We start from the raw sequence: 15559 nt of genomic DNA on the forward strand, positions 1-15559 counted from the left end.
CACGCGCGAGAGCTGCACGGGACAACCTCGGCACTCCACCAACTGTTTCTCATTCATATGACGTAATTTACATTTAAAATATACCCACAATAAAATTTGAATAAACAAAATACCTTTTTTAGACACTGTGTAGCAAATAGTAATCGTTTTGGTCGAAGTCATTGCCAGAGCGCAACAAGGTGCCATCCGTAAAAATGATTAGTCTCGTAGTTGTAATAGATTCAATATCCTGGTAGTCCAAGTTTAACTCTTTTGACGCCATGACGTATAAATACGTCTGCAGAATCGTTGTTTGTAGATGCCATGACGTAATATTACATCTATTACTGTTTTTTTAACAAAACTATTAAAAAGGGCTTTGCGCTGGTCCTAAGTATCAAGGCTTTGTGAATGCTTTCAGTATGAACAATCACCACTAGATGGCAGGAGTAGCCAGATTTTCACAACAGGCATGTCCACCCACACAACCCTTCGAGCAGCCCACTTCTTGGTATGGAGCGTATGAGTGTATATGTGTGTATGCTCTAGGCTACATATGTCAAAGTCACGGCCCGCGAGAAGGTTTTCTACGGCCCCTGGGATGATATTGCTTTATTATTAGATTCAGCCCGCAGCAAGCCGGTGTGGGAAGCAGAGGTGAGCGGGTTCTTCGCGCCTGCTGATGATGTCACACTTTAAAATATATTGTAGCGTCTTCCAAGAACACAGACGTAGTTTAAATATCACGTTTTTATTAGTCCAATCGGCTACTGTGGGGCACAGCCGACGCCAATACAGTACGACAACCGTTCAGTCAACTAGAGCAACGGCTCTCCTGTTCGTCCTCCGCTACTCGCTCGCATGCCCCCTCATCCAGCCGCACGATGCACTCATTAACCTCGGAAACAAAACAACTTGGCAAGACACAAATTTGACCACATCACAGATAACCCAATTAGTTAAACTATTTCTGTAAAATATTTCTTTGCATCCATGTTTGCCACCCCTTGGCTGTTCTACGTGTCACTTTTCGTGGCTTTCAGAATCGGATTGTGGTGAAAAGTTATTTGGAGTAAAACACACTCTAGAAATCTCACGTTTTATTATTAGTAATTGTTGGCATTTGATAAATTCATTGAGTTTCGACAGCGCTGAGATGTCCCACACTGTGAGCAGGCATTGAACGCTATTCAAGCGCTCAGTGTTGATAGTGAGTGACTTTTTTTTTCTATTTCCTCCTTCGACACAGCTCTTTTGTTTGTGCCAGCAAACTCAGTAGTTGCAGATTGCCCGTGTTTCACCATGTTTGTTGTTGTGTGTAAATGTTAAAAGGTGAGTTTAATCATTTAAGTTCGTGTCAGATAACTGCTGTACATAATAGCCTAGATATGTTCTCGTGAGTGATGTCACGTTGATGAACACTAGTTAGTCATTTCGGCTAGTATGCTAACTATTCTAGTGATGAAACGTGTGAATGTGTATTGTATGGCTGTTTAATTTATTAATACAGTGAATTGTAATGTTTAGGAATATTGTTAACAAATGGATATGCATTGGATGATGTTGCTAGGTTATTCTTTATCTGTGTTGTTGCAGACCACAATAAATAGACGTGTCAAGTGGAATACGGGCCTGTGTTTTCTGACAGGAGCACCCACATTCATACCTTGCCACTCTAAAATAGTCAGCTGGACAAATCATACCAATCATATGATGCTCTCCGTTGTACTTCACATTGTGTACAGTTCATACAATCTTGCAGCCCGAGTCAACCAGAAAATTGTTTCCAGCATGGCAAGAGAAACTCAAACGAATGTGACGTACGAGCTGCCTTTTTATTTAGTAACTCCGAAGATAAAGACACAACAGCCAGGGGGGTGACAAACATAGAGGCAAAGAAATATATTACAGATATATAAAGCGTGACATCATCAGCAGGCACGAAGGACCCGATCCAATCTGGACATTTAAAAAAAAAAAAAAAAATCAATTAACATTCTACCAGTCCGGCCCTTGGCTTGTCGCAATTTTTTTAATTTGGCTCTCCGTCCATTTGACTTTGACACCCCTGCTCCAGGCGAAGCTGCTGCGTGACGGGGTTGGACTCTACAATAGATCTTTTTCAATCAAAGAAACATGACATAGTCCCATCGTCACCTTTGTTTGAAAGGAAAGGGATGATGTAACATGCACGTGGACTGCCATTGAATAGAAATCAGCAGAAAAATGATATAGTGTCAATGTACAGTCAGACAGGAGAGAAGTTGTCACCCTATTAGAGCCGTCAACGTGAATACGCACAGTGTAATGTTTATCTTGCCATGAACTGTTATTTTGCAATCAAAGCACCATTTTTAGTGTTCTTTACGATGTAATAAAACATTGCTTGGATATTTGAAGTAACACAAATGCAACAGAAAAAGTAGGGAAGTGAAAATTCTGCTTATATGCATCTTTTCACAAAAAGCTCTTTTTCTTAGAATTTTTCTTGGAAATGTCTATTTTCAAGAAACTAACCAATGTTCAACTGCTGTTTACTAAATGTTAAAGGGTAGAAATTTAGTTTTTTCTGATGAAAGAAGAGAAGCAAAGCTTTCTTTTGATAGGTTTCATGTTTATATAGCTACATAACTCAATTTGCTGTAGGCCTTCAAAAATGTGTCAAAACCCTAACCCTAACCCTAACCCTTAAGCACAGTCCAGAAAACCAAGCAGAGCTCGAGCAACAACAAGTCACCCACAACCAGAAGGAGTAAATGTGTCTGTCAGAACAACACCAATGAAAATTGTGTGTGTGTGTGTGGGGGGGGGGGGGGGGTGCGCGGGTGTGCGTGTGTGTATGTTTGAAAGGGCTGGGGGGCTGTTTGTCTGAGTTGAAGCCAATGCTTGTGTGTATATATATATATATATATATATGTATATATATATGTGTATATATATCTATGTGTATATATATATATATATATATATATATATATATGTATATATATACATATATATGTGTATAATAATGTGTATATATATGTGTATATATATATATGTGTATATATATGTGTATATATATATATATATATATATATATGTGTATATACGTGTATATATATATGTGTGTATATATATATGTGTGTGTATATATATATATATATATATATATATATATATGTGTGTATATATATATATATATGTGTGTATATATATATATATATATATATATATATATATATATATATATATATATATATATATATATATATACTGTAGCGCATTTCACAACAGCTACTGTAACAAATCACTTTACATACAACAACAAATTAGTCATAATACAAGAAGTGAAAGCAATAAATTAACACAAAACACTATATACAATAGACTCCGGAAAACAGCCGAAAACTCTCAGTCTCAGGTCGGATCAAAAGCCAAAGAATAGAAATGTGTCTTCAAACGGATTTTAAAAATGGACAGAGAGGGGGCTTGCCTAACATTCAATGAAAGGTCATTCTAAATGAAAGGACCAGTGACAGAGAAGGCTCAATCCCCTCTGAGGCTCCGCTTAGTCCTCGGCACCTCAAACAGCACCTGAGGCTCCAGGAAGGTGCGTAGGAGTGGAGGAGCTCGGAGAGGTTCACTGGGGCAAGGCCATTTAAAGACTTAAAAACAAATAGAAGTATCTCAAAATGAACCCTAAAATGCACTGGGAGCCAGTGAAGGGAGGCCAGAATTGGTGTTTATGTGCTCCATCTTCCGAGCTCCAGTTAGGAGGCGAGCAGCAGCGTTTTGGACCAACTGGAGACATTTGAGAGAGGACTGACCGACTCCAAAATAAAGTGCATTACAGTCATCTAGCCGAGATGTAACAAAGGCATGGATTACTGTTTCTAAGTGCTGATGAGAAATGAGGGGCTTACCTTAGCCAGTTGTCTGAAATGAAAGAAGCTGGACCTTACAACAGTGCTGATTTGCTGGTTCAATTTAAGAATGCTGTACAATTTAAAACCCAAGTTTGAGACTGTTGGCTTTCGATATGTAGCCAGGGAGCCCAGGTCAACAGGGTGGGATGCAGATGAGCCACTGGTCCCGAACACCGTAACTTCTGTTTTCTTTTTGTTGAAATTTAAAAAAATACACTGACATAATATGGGCCATGATTGAGGTTAATATGTTGGCATGGCCCTCGACAACCGTTGTCGCATGGCCCCTTTGGAAAATTAATTATCCTGGGTTAGTTGTAAAAAGTTGTAAATTTCAAGAGGATTCACGAAAATTGCGAAATCACTTCTTATGAAGTAGCAGTGATTTCATCAATTATGTTTAACAGTTCCAAGTTATAATGGTATAGTTGTTCTTGGCTAACTTAATCTCTATTCCCTTAGCTCCAGCTGCGATTTCACCAGGACTTAAACCTCTTCAATCATGATGACAGCTCAACAAAAAACAAACGTGGCGTTCTCCCCAAACATGCCACAAATGTCATGCGCTCATGGCTTTTTCAGCACATTGGGGTGAGTCTGTCTGTGTCAGGTCATTTGTAAATCTTGAAATATAAAAATGACATGACTTTTTCCTTTCCACTGTAGCATCCTTACCCAACAGAGGATGAAAAGAAACAGATAGCCAGCCAGACAAATCTGACACTTCTCCAGGTCAATAACTGGTGAGTGAATTTCCCCCAATAACCCATAAATACACTTCTCTTGTATCAATTTTTTAACAGTCTTATGTATTCAAATGTATTTTAACAGATATATGTAAGATATGTCTGACAATGTTTGAGTTAACGTTACTGGCTTGCTGTTATGCTTGCTAGGCACTTGACCCTTTTTTGCCGGTCCGTCCTCCGTCTGTGACCTGGGTACCCTTCCGGCCTCGTCCCTCCGTCCTTAGTCATAAAAATTATCGTCCTCTGACCCCGTCCATTCTCGTCCTTTTAAAGCGCTTCCGTCCTTACGTCCGCCCCCACCCAGCAAAAAAAAAAAAAAAAAAAAAAAAGCTTTGTTTTATTTAAATCTTATTATCTGGCTAGGAAGTGAGCGAATCGAGAGTTGTAATGTAATGTAGCTTTATTTAACAGCGGTCATTGTTCGTGACAGATAACTGCTGTACATAATAGCCTAGATATTCTATGCAGTGGACGTGAAAGAGGTCAGTCTCTGAACGGATGGGCGGAGACACCCAGTCCAGGGAGCACTTCCATTGGTCAGCCCTTCGGGTTGCTGATTGACTCGCAGGTTTCCCCTCCGCTTCCGGAGCGCCGACTGGAACAGTCAGTCTGTGTGTAGAGAAACAAATCGTGCTGGAGCAGTTTCGGTACTGCTATGTTGAATTGAATCTGGTGGCGCGATTCAACGTGGGCGGGCACAGTTCCGTGCAGGGCGGCGCGGATGATGCGTTTGGAGTGGTGGGATGCGAAGCGAACCACCGATAATCCACCCAATCGTCCATTTTGCGCGGCTAAACAATTTCATTTTTTCCCCTTTTTGCATCGCGGCAGTCAATCAGCATTCGGCGGGTCTTGTGTGGGACTGTCGTTGTGGTTTGTGGACATCTACCAGTACCGGGACAATAAAAAAAAGAGACCCGGCTTGAAATATACCTGGTATGTTTTTTCTTTTAGTTTTTTACAGCTGTTGAATTTATTTGCATTAGCTTTAGCACAGCTAAAGCTACGTACTCCTCCAGCAGCGGACAGTCAAGCGACATGCTGGCGTCACTTGCCCGTGTGCTGGCTCTGATGTTGCTCGCACTACTGGGTCTCATCACTTGTCGTACTAGTAAAACTTGCGCTGTATATCCTGTTGAAAAATCTCCTGCGCAGTTGGGTAACTAGTGGTGCGTTTGAAGTGTTCGGAGGCAATTTTTGTCGTTTGCCCATTTCGCCGAGTAGGTAGAGAGGAACTTTGGCTGCCTCGCGACCATGTCACATGCCCATTTCGCCGAGTAGGTTGAAAGGAACTTTGGCTGCCTCGCGACCATGTCACACGCAAGAGGGATGATTTGTGGGCCAGAGTAAAATCCACCTCCGCCCTTGCTTAGTCCGTCCCTTTTTCAAAACTTGTCACCCCCGTCCTCCCTCCCAAAAATGGGCATCCCTCTGAGACGGAGGGACGGAGTGTTCCGCCCCTGGGACGGACTGCCCAGCTCTGCTAATGCCAGCGTAGTTTCATAACTAGTCTACTCAGTACCTGTGGGAAAAGAATCACACTTTGGGGAAAAACAGAAGCTATCCTGCCTTGTGTTTGCAGGTTTATAAATGCTCGAAGGCGGATTCTACAGCCCATGTTGGATGCCAGCTCCTCTGAGATGCCTAAAACTAAAAAGAAGACTCCTCAAAACAGGCCACTGCAGCGCTTCTGGCCTGATTCCATTGCCTCAGGGGGTGGAACACCACAGCAAGTTACAATGCCAGATGGTACAAATAAAATGTTTCAAAATGTCCAAAATTATATTTGACATTCTCACAGATTGGTCTTATTTACATTTTAACTTAAAGGGATAATTTACTAAATTTGCCATTTTTAGTAGGAAAAATGAATATTTGGTCCATAATGAGTTTGATAACTCATTTATTTTTCATGTACAATTAACACCTTTAAAAACACATTTTGCCACTTGCTGTCGACTGAAAATGACATCACTTACTCAGGGCTCAGGTAGCGACCAATCACGGCTCAGCTTGCAAGCTTCACATGAGCTGTGATTGGTTGTTGTTGAGCCCTGAGTACATGTGATTTAAATATCTCTGTAAGAATTTAGAAAAACTGTTTTGATCACTCATTTACATACAATATGACAACTGCGTTTTGGAGACTAACCCTAACATAAAAGCAATGATTTTGATACTTCCAGTCCAGCAAAATGTCGATTTGTGTAACTTCACTTCTCAATCCATGTTTGTAATTACGATGATCACTGTTAAACACAAATCAACAGTAATCGCAGAACACACTAGCGTTAGGGCTCATGAACACCTCCACAAAGAGTATGTTTACTTCATTCACGATGGCTATGAATGTACGGTCGATTGTTACTGATGACTTCCCAAAGAAGACGCACACTGGCGTTGGGTCAGGGGACCCCAAAACAAAAACAAAAATTGTTCAACAATTAACATTGCATGCAGGCCATTCTCAACATTTTAGATTGGTCAGTAATTTGTGAACAAAACACCCACACATGTGGAATGACCAATAGTATAGTTATGTGAATTTTTTTTTTAATTTACCAAATTGTGACATAGGAAGTTTCAGCCTGACGCCAGCGACATATAGATTGTTTCTTTACAAGGTGCCATCGCCAGCTACTGATCTGACGCCAGACATAAATGTAATGCTTTAGTCAAACTTTTGACAAGGGTGACGTGATAGGAAGTCATGCCTTAGCCCCGCCCTGTTTATGACATCACTCCCGGTCCCGCCTTAGCCCAATCTTTTTGCGACGTCCCATCCGGCCCGCCCAAATCACGTCCCTTTTGTACTCCCTCTGAGCTTGTCAAAAATGTTCTTTTCATATGATAACTCTCTCTGAACTTTCTGGGCCATGTGTTTAACTTGTTGATTCTCGGTGGTCTTTTGATATAGGTTCAAGATGTATATGCTCACGAGAAAGTTACAGAGTAACTGCGTCATGGGATAAAAATGGGTGTCGAAATAATAATCTTCCTTCTCTGCATACCGACACGAGCGATAACTCTGACTAGGGTGATCAATTTCACAATCGTCACATTATTCTTGACTATATTTCGCTAACACATACTGTAACAAGTGAATGGTTGACTGTTTGGTACAGTTATATCTCAAGCAGTCAACCAAAGATATGAAGGTCTCATCCATGTGAGATCCTCCTCCTTCTCTGACTCCAACTCCTCCTTTTCTGACTCAAGCTCCTCCTCCTCTGCCTCTGGTTCATCCACCTCTTCCTTCAACTCGTCATCCTCTTCCTCCTCCTTCTCCTCCCCTTCCTCAGCCATTCTCTCTTTTGGTATGGTATTGACAGCTCCAGTCAAGGAAGTTTGAGGGATGTCCATTGGGGATCTTTTTCTCCTTCTCAGCCTTCTCAAACCCCAACAGCTTCTGCTTAGGGCACGCCGTTGTAAAAATGTGGTCAGTGGTCAGTGGTTCCACCATGAAGTTTACGTCAGCCTCATTCACTTCCGTATCCAAACAATCATTGTTGTCTTGGTTGGCGGTTATCAGTATGGAGATTTGTAGGTGGTCAGCGTTTGTCTCGACCTTTTAACCCTGGGTCCACTCTCCATCGGCCGAACCCTTTGGGGTCCCAATGGTGTAGTTTCTATGCGCCTGGATGTCGGTCGGGTTACTGGCATTGTGGATGTGTTTTTGTTTTCTTCTCGAGCGACAGGTTATTATGGGTTGGTTTGGAGATCTGCTGCCTTAAGGCCCTGATAGACCAAACCGACGTCGGAGGTCGTGAAGCGTCGTGGCGTCTGAATGCGCCGTCTGTTTGGTGTAGTGGCCACCGTCGTAGTGTCGTAACCCGTCTGTAAGCATCTTGGGGGCGTTTACGTATGTTGAATCGGCATCGCCAGTCGTGACATTTGGTCACTCTGATTGGCTGTTAGCTAGCAAATCAGCGCGCGGTGCACCAACGGGAAGTGACAAATGCGGAAAAACAGTGAGCACGCCTCCGCTGCCTTAATCTTCTTACAAGTACAAGAGCAAGGGTTGACAATGTAAGTATTTCACAATACCGCGTCAAGAACATGATGGTTTACTTCGCGTGGGAGTTCATCGTGAGCGAAGAATATAGCTGAATGCATTGTTTACGTTTTTATAATCCGCCCCCGGCCAACAGCTTTCCGGTTCCGGAGTTTTCTAACCATGAGAAATGGTGACTACCGCCACCGATGGTATGGAAGGGTATTACATCTGATGCATGCGCAGGAGGTACTTTAATGGTCAGCGTCGCTGTCTGTCGTTGCAATGTATTCCTCCAGTGTGACGTGCCGACAGCTGGCCGGATGCCACAGGGGGTACGCGTCTGTCACTGTTGGCCAGCGTCTTTTTGGTCTATCAGGGCCTTTATAGCTACCGAAAGCTGTTGTGTATGACACGCCTCCTCACCATAGGCGTTATTTTCTCAGACGAGGGCAAGGTTAATTGAAGGTCAGTGATCTTTTTAATATCCACCATATGAATTCATATGTGGCTAGAGAGGAAAAGTTCAGAAATAACCCAATTTGACAGAACTTTAGCTCTTTCACTGAAACATTATTACTGTTTGATAAATTAGATGACCTCCCATAACGATTTTTAAAATACCAGGATTTTGTATTCTGAACATTTATGCTAGTAAAAGTATATGTGAGTCAGTCTGTGTAAAATTGTTACTCATAAAAATGTGAAACACTTTCTGTGCTTTGTATACAGATGCAATAATCAATAAAGGAATTGAAATGTACTCTAATGGAATTCTAGGCTAGGCTCAGAGATCTAAGAAGTTCAGCTCAGGGAGGAAGTGGGGAAAGTGTTTAAATCACAGAGACCAAACTTCTGATGAAAAAAATGCAAGTGTATTCACCCAAAACAGAAAAAAAAGAAATGTTTACAATGTTTGAAAAATTAAATCCTAAAATCTAGGATCCCGCTGTTTGAAAGTCTTAAGTAGTTTTAGTGCACACAGGTATTGCTGTAAAGGATGCCCAGTGTAATTGCTGCAGTTGGTGCTGCAGTAGATGAATGGGAAGTTGTCTTAGAAGCAATTGGCTACAGCTCCTCCTACCGCTCTGCAGGACTGTTGTAGTTGTTGGAATTCTTTTTCATTGGAGTCTGGGTTAGCTCACCATCAATTTCCTTGATACGAAGTTTATCAGAATAGGAACCTGGCCTGCATGGAACAGGACCAATTAGAAATAATTAGAAACACGAGTTAAGTTGAATATTTTCCACTTCAAATCCTAATGTACGTACATCCAAAGTTCAAGTAGTCATGACAATATTCCTTAATAAATCCATTAGCACTGTACTATATATAAGTCAATGCTTTCCATAATGTGTGCACTCAAAGCATCAAATGGCAAACATTAGCTGCCACTTAAAATAATCAAATAGGCAATAGCATCAATATTAAACCACAGTAATTTAAAACACTATAATATACTGTATTTTCCGGACTATACATCGTTCCAAAGTCGCACCAGCCATAAAATACATTATAAAGAAGAAAAAAACATATATAAGTCGCACTGGAGTATAAGTCGCATTTGGAGGAATTAACACATCATTTCCATCGAGCTACGATGGTAACATTTAGCTAACATTCACACATGTAGCATACAAGAAAGTTATGGTAAGATAACTTAAACTCACCAAAACGGTTGTAGATCGATTAAATAAGTCTTTCATTTATCGTCCACCATGTAGAATGTTTCCAAGTCTCCAAGAGTATTTATGTATTCGGTCGTAATTATGTCTTCGTCTCCTCTGTGCTCGGCTTCTTACGTGTGTGGCTGCATGATGCAATACCCCTGCCAGAGGCAGGCAACTGCTTGTTTGTGGTTCATTCTTGTTCAACCATCATCTGTAAGTAACTTAGACAATTGTGTATAATGAGCATGCAACATTTATATGCGAGCTGGATTGTGGATGATTGGACTGTGTTGTTGACTGAACATACTAATCGCTATCGCTAATGCGATCGTTAATCATTAGCATAGGCTCATCTTGTTCATGTCTATAAAAATACATGTGTATGTAATGCATAGATTGATAGCATTTTCTGTTTCTTGTGCAATTTCACAATATAAACAGGCAACTTCGCTGTACACCTGCAGTCTGTGGACTTTGTTTGTGAATGTTTAGCTGTTTGTATAAGATAGCTTCCTCAACTTGCAAGTCCTTAACAGTCAAATTGCCTTTTATCATACTATTTTAATAACTTATTTAACATTAGATTTTAACCGTTTAAATTATTCATGCATTTTAATAGCTGTTAGGATTTATCTTTGTTTCTTTATGTGGATTACAATAACATGTGAAATGATAAAGCGTTGTAAAGCGAATACGTAATGTAGGTTTATATGTAGCCTTAGAACGCCCTCCTGTGGTTGTTTGGTGTATTGTTTGCTGACCTTGAAAAGGAACGGGATACAATATAATGTGTTACCGTATTTTCCGGACTATAGGTCGCGGTTTTTTTTTCCATAGTTTGGCCGGGGGTGCGACTTATACTCTGGAGGGACTTATGTGTGAAATTATTAACACATTATTACTGTCATGGCTTGTTAGTGCTGACTTCCCTCTGCAGGCGCTTTAGCACTAAAGTGCTTGCAAAGGGAGACAAAACATAATAAATACAAGTCAGCACTAACAAGCCATGACAATTACTTCTATATCATTTCACATGTTATTGTAACCCACATAAAGAAACATAAGATACATCCTAAAAGCTATCAAAATGCATGAATAATTTAAACGGTTAAAGTCTAAAGTCTAGTCTGTTTTGTTAAATAATTAAAATGGTGTAATAAAAAGACAATTTGACTGTTAAGGCCTTGCTAGTCGAGGAAGCCTGCTTATCCAAACAGCTAAACATTCACAAACAAACGCCACAGACTCCAGGTGTGCAGCGAAGTTGCCTGTTTATATTGTGAAACTGCACAAGAAACAGAAAATAATATAAATCTATGCATTACATACACATGTATTTTCATAGACATGAACAAGATGAGCCTATGCTAATGATTAGCAATCATGATTAGCATTAGCGATAGCGATTAGTATGTTCAGTCAACAACACAGTACAATCATCCACAATTCAGCTCGTATATAAATGTCATTACACAAAATTGTCTAAGTTAGTTTCAGACGATGGTTGAACAAGAATGAATAAAATATTCAATATTTTCGGAAGAAAAATAGGATGGCATCGTGCAGATATCAACAAATTACCTCAGGGCAGAAATTGTTTGTGCTAGCTTCCCACAATTTCTGTCAGAGTCCCTTTCTACAAAATAGACAATTAGCGGCTAATAGTTAGCATGCTAAAGCAACAATTGAATGAGCTGGCTCACCAGTTCCCTCTTGTTTTGTTTTTACAGCAGTATGAATGTCAACTCAAATGACAAGACCGTGGTACAAACACCTATCAGTTGATGGCATAGCAGTTAGATCAGAAAATAGGTAAGGATAATGCTTTTAAAGAAGAAAAACCTCACCTACCGGCAACAGATCCAACTGAGACATCGACGACCCAAACATTTCCTGCCGCTTGGGTTGCACCGTGATTTAAAGGAAATGACATCACCCCGGAAGTGACATCATCCCGGAAATGACATCGGCAGGCGCAATGCTCAAAATGCAATCAGTATTATATTAAGACTATAAAGGCAATTTAATTAATGTAATAACACACTACAATAATAATGTATCGTATTCTGGATAATGAATTTATGTAGTACATACATATATAATCCTGGTTACAATTGCATACATGTCATACGAGTGAAAATACCTGAGACCCTGAGAGTAACAGTTCTACACTCTCATAAGTAACTCAGAGGATTTGTTAAAACCCACTTCATTTAATACATAAATGCAAGTTAAAAATGTTAATAATTGAGATAAACTTTCAAAGCTCTTACCTTTTGAGTTGAGTTCAAATAATGTTGATAATTACATTAACTTTATTTAGCACGTATACTCACATTGTGTTGGTTAGCTTAAAAACAACATTCAAGTTGGCATTACTTCATAAACGTAGCTTGATACATTCCTTTAGTTTGATATCTTCACCCAAACAATTGAGTGGGACATTGCATGATTTCAAAACAAAACTTTCAAATCCACGTGCACGTTAGAATGAGGCATGCAATTGAATAAATCTTCTTCTTTTCCTTTCGGCTTTTCCCTTCAGGGATCGCCACAGCGAATCAATTGCCTCCATCTAAGCATGTACTCTGCATTCTCTTCTCTCACACCAACTACCTTCATGTCCTCCCTCATTACATCAATAAACCTCATCTTTGGTCTTCCTCTAGGCCTCCTGCCTGGTAATTCAAAACTCAGCATCCTTCAGCCAATATATTCACTATCTCTCCTCTGGACATGTCCAAACCATCTCAGTCTAGCCTCTCTGACTTTATCTCCAAAACCTCTAACATGTGCTGTCCCTTTGCTGTACTCATTCCTGATCCTATCCTTCCTGGTCACTCCCAGAGAGAACCTCAGCATCTTCATCTCTGCTACCTCCAGCTCTGCCTCCTGTCTTTTCTCAAGTCCAAACAACATCGCTGGTCTCACCACAGTCTTGTACACCTTTACTTTCATTTTAGCTGAAACTCACACATCACACCTGACACTTTTCTCCACCCGTTCCAACCTGCATGTACACGCTTCTTCACCTCTTTTCCACACTTCTCCATTGCTCTGTACTGTTGACCCTCAGTACTTAAAATCCTCCACCTTCTTGATCTCTTCTCCCTGTAACCTCACTCTTCCACTTGGGTCCCTCTCATTCACACACGTATTCTGTCTTACTGCGGCTAACCTTCATTACTCTCATTTCCAGGAGAAACCTCCACCTCTCTAGCTTCTCCTCTACCTGTTCCCTGCTCTCACTGCAGATCACAATGTCATCTGCAAACATCATAGTCCATGGAGACTCCTGTCTGACCTCGTCCTGAGCCTGTCCATCACCATAGCAAACAAGAAGGGGCTCAGAGCCGATCCCTGATGCAGTCCCACCTCCACCTGGAACTCCTCTGTCAAACCTACAGCACACCTCACCACTGTCTTATAGTCCTCATACATGTCCTGGACCGCTCTCACATTCTTCTCTGCCGCTCCAGACTTCCTCATGCAATACCACAGTTCCTCTCTGGGCACCCTGTCATAAGTTTTCTCCAGATCTACAAAAACACAATGCAGCTCCGTTTGGCCTTCTCTGTACTTCTCTATCAACTTCTTTAAAGCAAATACTGCATCTGTAGTGCTCTTTTTTGGCATGAAACCATACTGCTGCTCACGACTGCTCACTTCTTCCCTTAGTCTAGCTTCCACTACTCTTTCCCATAACTTCATTGTATGCCTCATCAGCTTTATTCCTCTGTAGTTGCCACAACTCTGTACGTCTCCCTTGTTCTTAAAAATGGGAACCAGCACACTTCTCCTCAATTCCTCAGGCATCTTCTCACTATCTAAGATCCTGTTGAACAACCCAGTCAGAAACTCTCCTGTCACCTCTCCTAGACACTTCCAAACCTCTATAGGTATATCATCAGGACCGACTGCCTTTACACTCTTCATACTCTTCAGTGCCCTCCTCACTTTCCTGACTAATATTTGCTAGTTCCTGGTCCACAGCAGTCACCTCTTCTAGTCTTTGTTCTCTCTCATTTTCCACGTTCATCAGCACTTCAAAGTACACTTACATCTTCCCATCACACTACTGGCACCTGTCAATAGACTTCCGTCCCTATCCTTAATCACCCTAACCTGCTGCACGTCCTTCCCATCTCTGTCTCTCTGTCTTGCCAACATAGATCAGTCTACCCCTCCTTACTGTCCAACCTAGCATACAAGTCATCATAAGCTCCTTGTTTGGCCTTTGCTACCTCTACCTTCACCTTACGCTGCATCTCCCTGTACTCCAGTCTATTCTCCTCAGTCCTCTCAGTGTCCCACTTCTTCTTAGCTAATTTCTTTCTCTGTATACACTCCTGTACCTCCTCGTTCCACCACCAAGTCTCCTTATCTACTTTCCTTCCAGATGACACACCAAGTACTCTCCTACCTGTCTCCCTGATCACATTAACTGTAGTTTTCCAGTCATCTGGAAGCACCCCCTGACCACCCAGAGCCTGTTTTAACTCCTTCCTAAAAGTCATGCAACACTCTTCCTGTTTCAGCATCCACCATTTTGTCTTCTCCTCTGCCTTTGCCCTCTTCATCTTCCTCACCACCAGAGTCATCCTACACACCACCATCCTATGCTGTTTGGCTACACTCTCGCATACCACTCTACTTTGCAGTCACTGATCTCCTACAGGTTACACCGTCTACACAAGATGTAGTCTACCTGTGTGCTCCTACCACCACTCTTATAGGTCACTCTATGTTCCTGCCTCTTCTGGTAGAAAGTATTCACTATAGCCATTTCCATCCTTTTTGCAAAGTCAACTACCATCTGTCCTTCTGCGTTCCTCTCCTGGATACCAAACCTGCCCATCACCTCCTCATCTCCTCTGTTTCCTGCTCCAACATGTCCATTGAAGTCCGCACCAATGACAACTCTCTCACTTCTAGGCATGCTCTGCATCGCTTCATCAAAGTCCAGCCAGAATTTCTCCTTCTCCTCCAGCTCACATCCTACCCGTGGAGCATATGCACTAACAACTCCTTCAAGATAACTCCTACTCCATTTCTCTTCCCATCTACACCATGATAGAACAACATGAACCCTGCTCCTAAACTTCCAGCCTTGCTACCTTTCCACCTGGTCTCCTGGACACACAGTATGTCTACCTTCCTCCTCTGCATCATGTCCACCAATTCTCTAACTTTTCCTGTCATAGTTCCAACATTAAATGTCCCTACTCTGTCCTATACTCTTAGCGCTCCTCTTCTCT

The 15559-nt window shown here is 41.4% G+C and overlaps 1 protein-coding gene and 1 pseudogene across 6 annotated transcripts in view; one reads left to right on the top strand and one right to left on the bottom strand.

The window, feature by feature from the left end:
• The window catches only part of pknox1.1 (pbx/knotted 1 homeobox 1.1), a 143834-nt gene that overhangs the window by 119161 nt on the left and 9114 nt on the right, over positions 1-15559 (top strand). For all 6 annotated transcript variants that reach the window (XM_086052286.1, XM_086052282.1, XM_086052283.1 and 3 more), the window contains 3 exons: positions 4350-4478; positions 4554-4630; positions 6219-6385. In XM_086052286.1, coding sequence (XP_085908412.1) covers positions 4350-4478; positions 4554-4630; positions 6219-6385 — 373 coding nt within the window. The remainder of the gene's footprint in view (positions 1-4349; positions 4479-4553; positions 4631-6218; positions 6386-15559) is intronic.
• On the bottom strand, positions 13444-15512 carry LOC147136037 (uncharacterized; annotated as a pseudogene).

The sequence above is a fragment of the Filicampus tigris genome, chromosome 14 (genome assembly GCF_054856515.1).
Source record: "Filicampus tigris isolate MCC_2025a chromosome 14, RoL_Ftig_1.0, whole genome shotgun sequence".
In the NCBI taxonomy this organism is placed as follows: Eukaryota; Metazoa; Chordata; class Actinopteri; order Syngnathiformes; family Syngnathidae; genus Filicampus; species Filicampus tigris.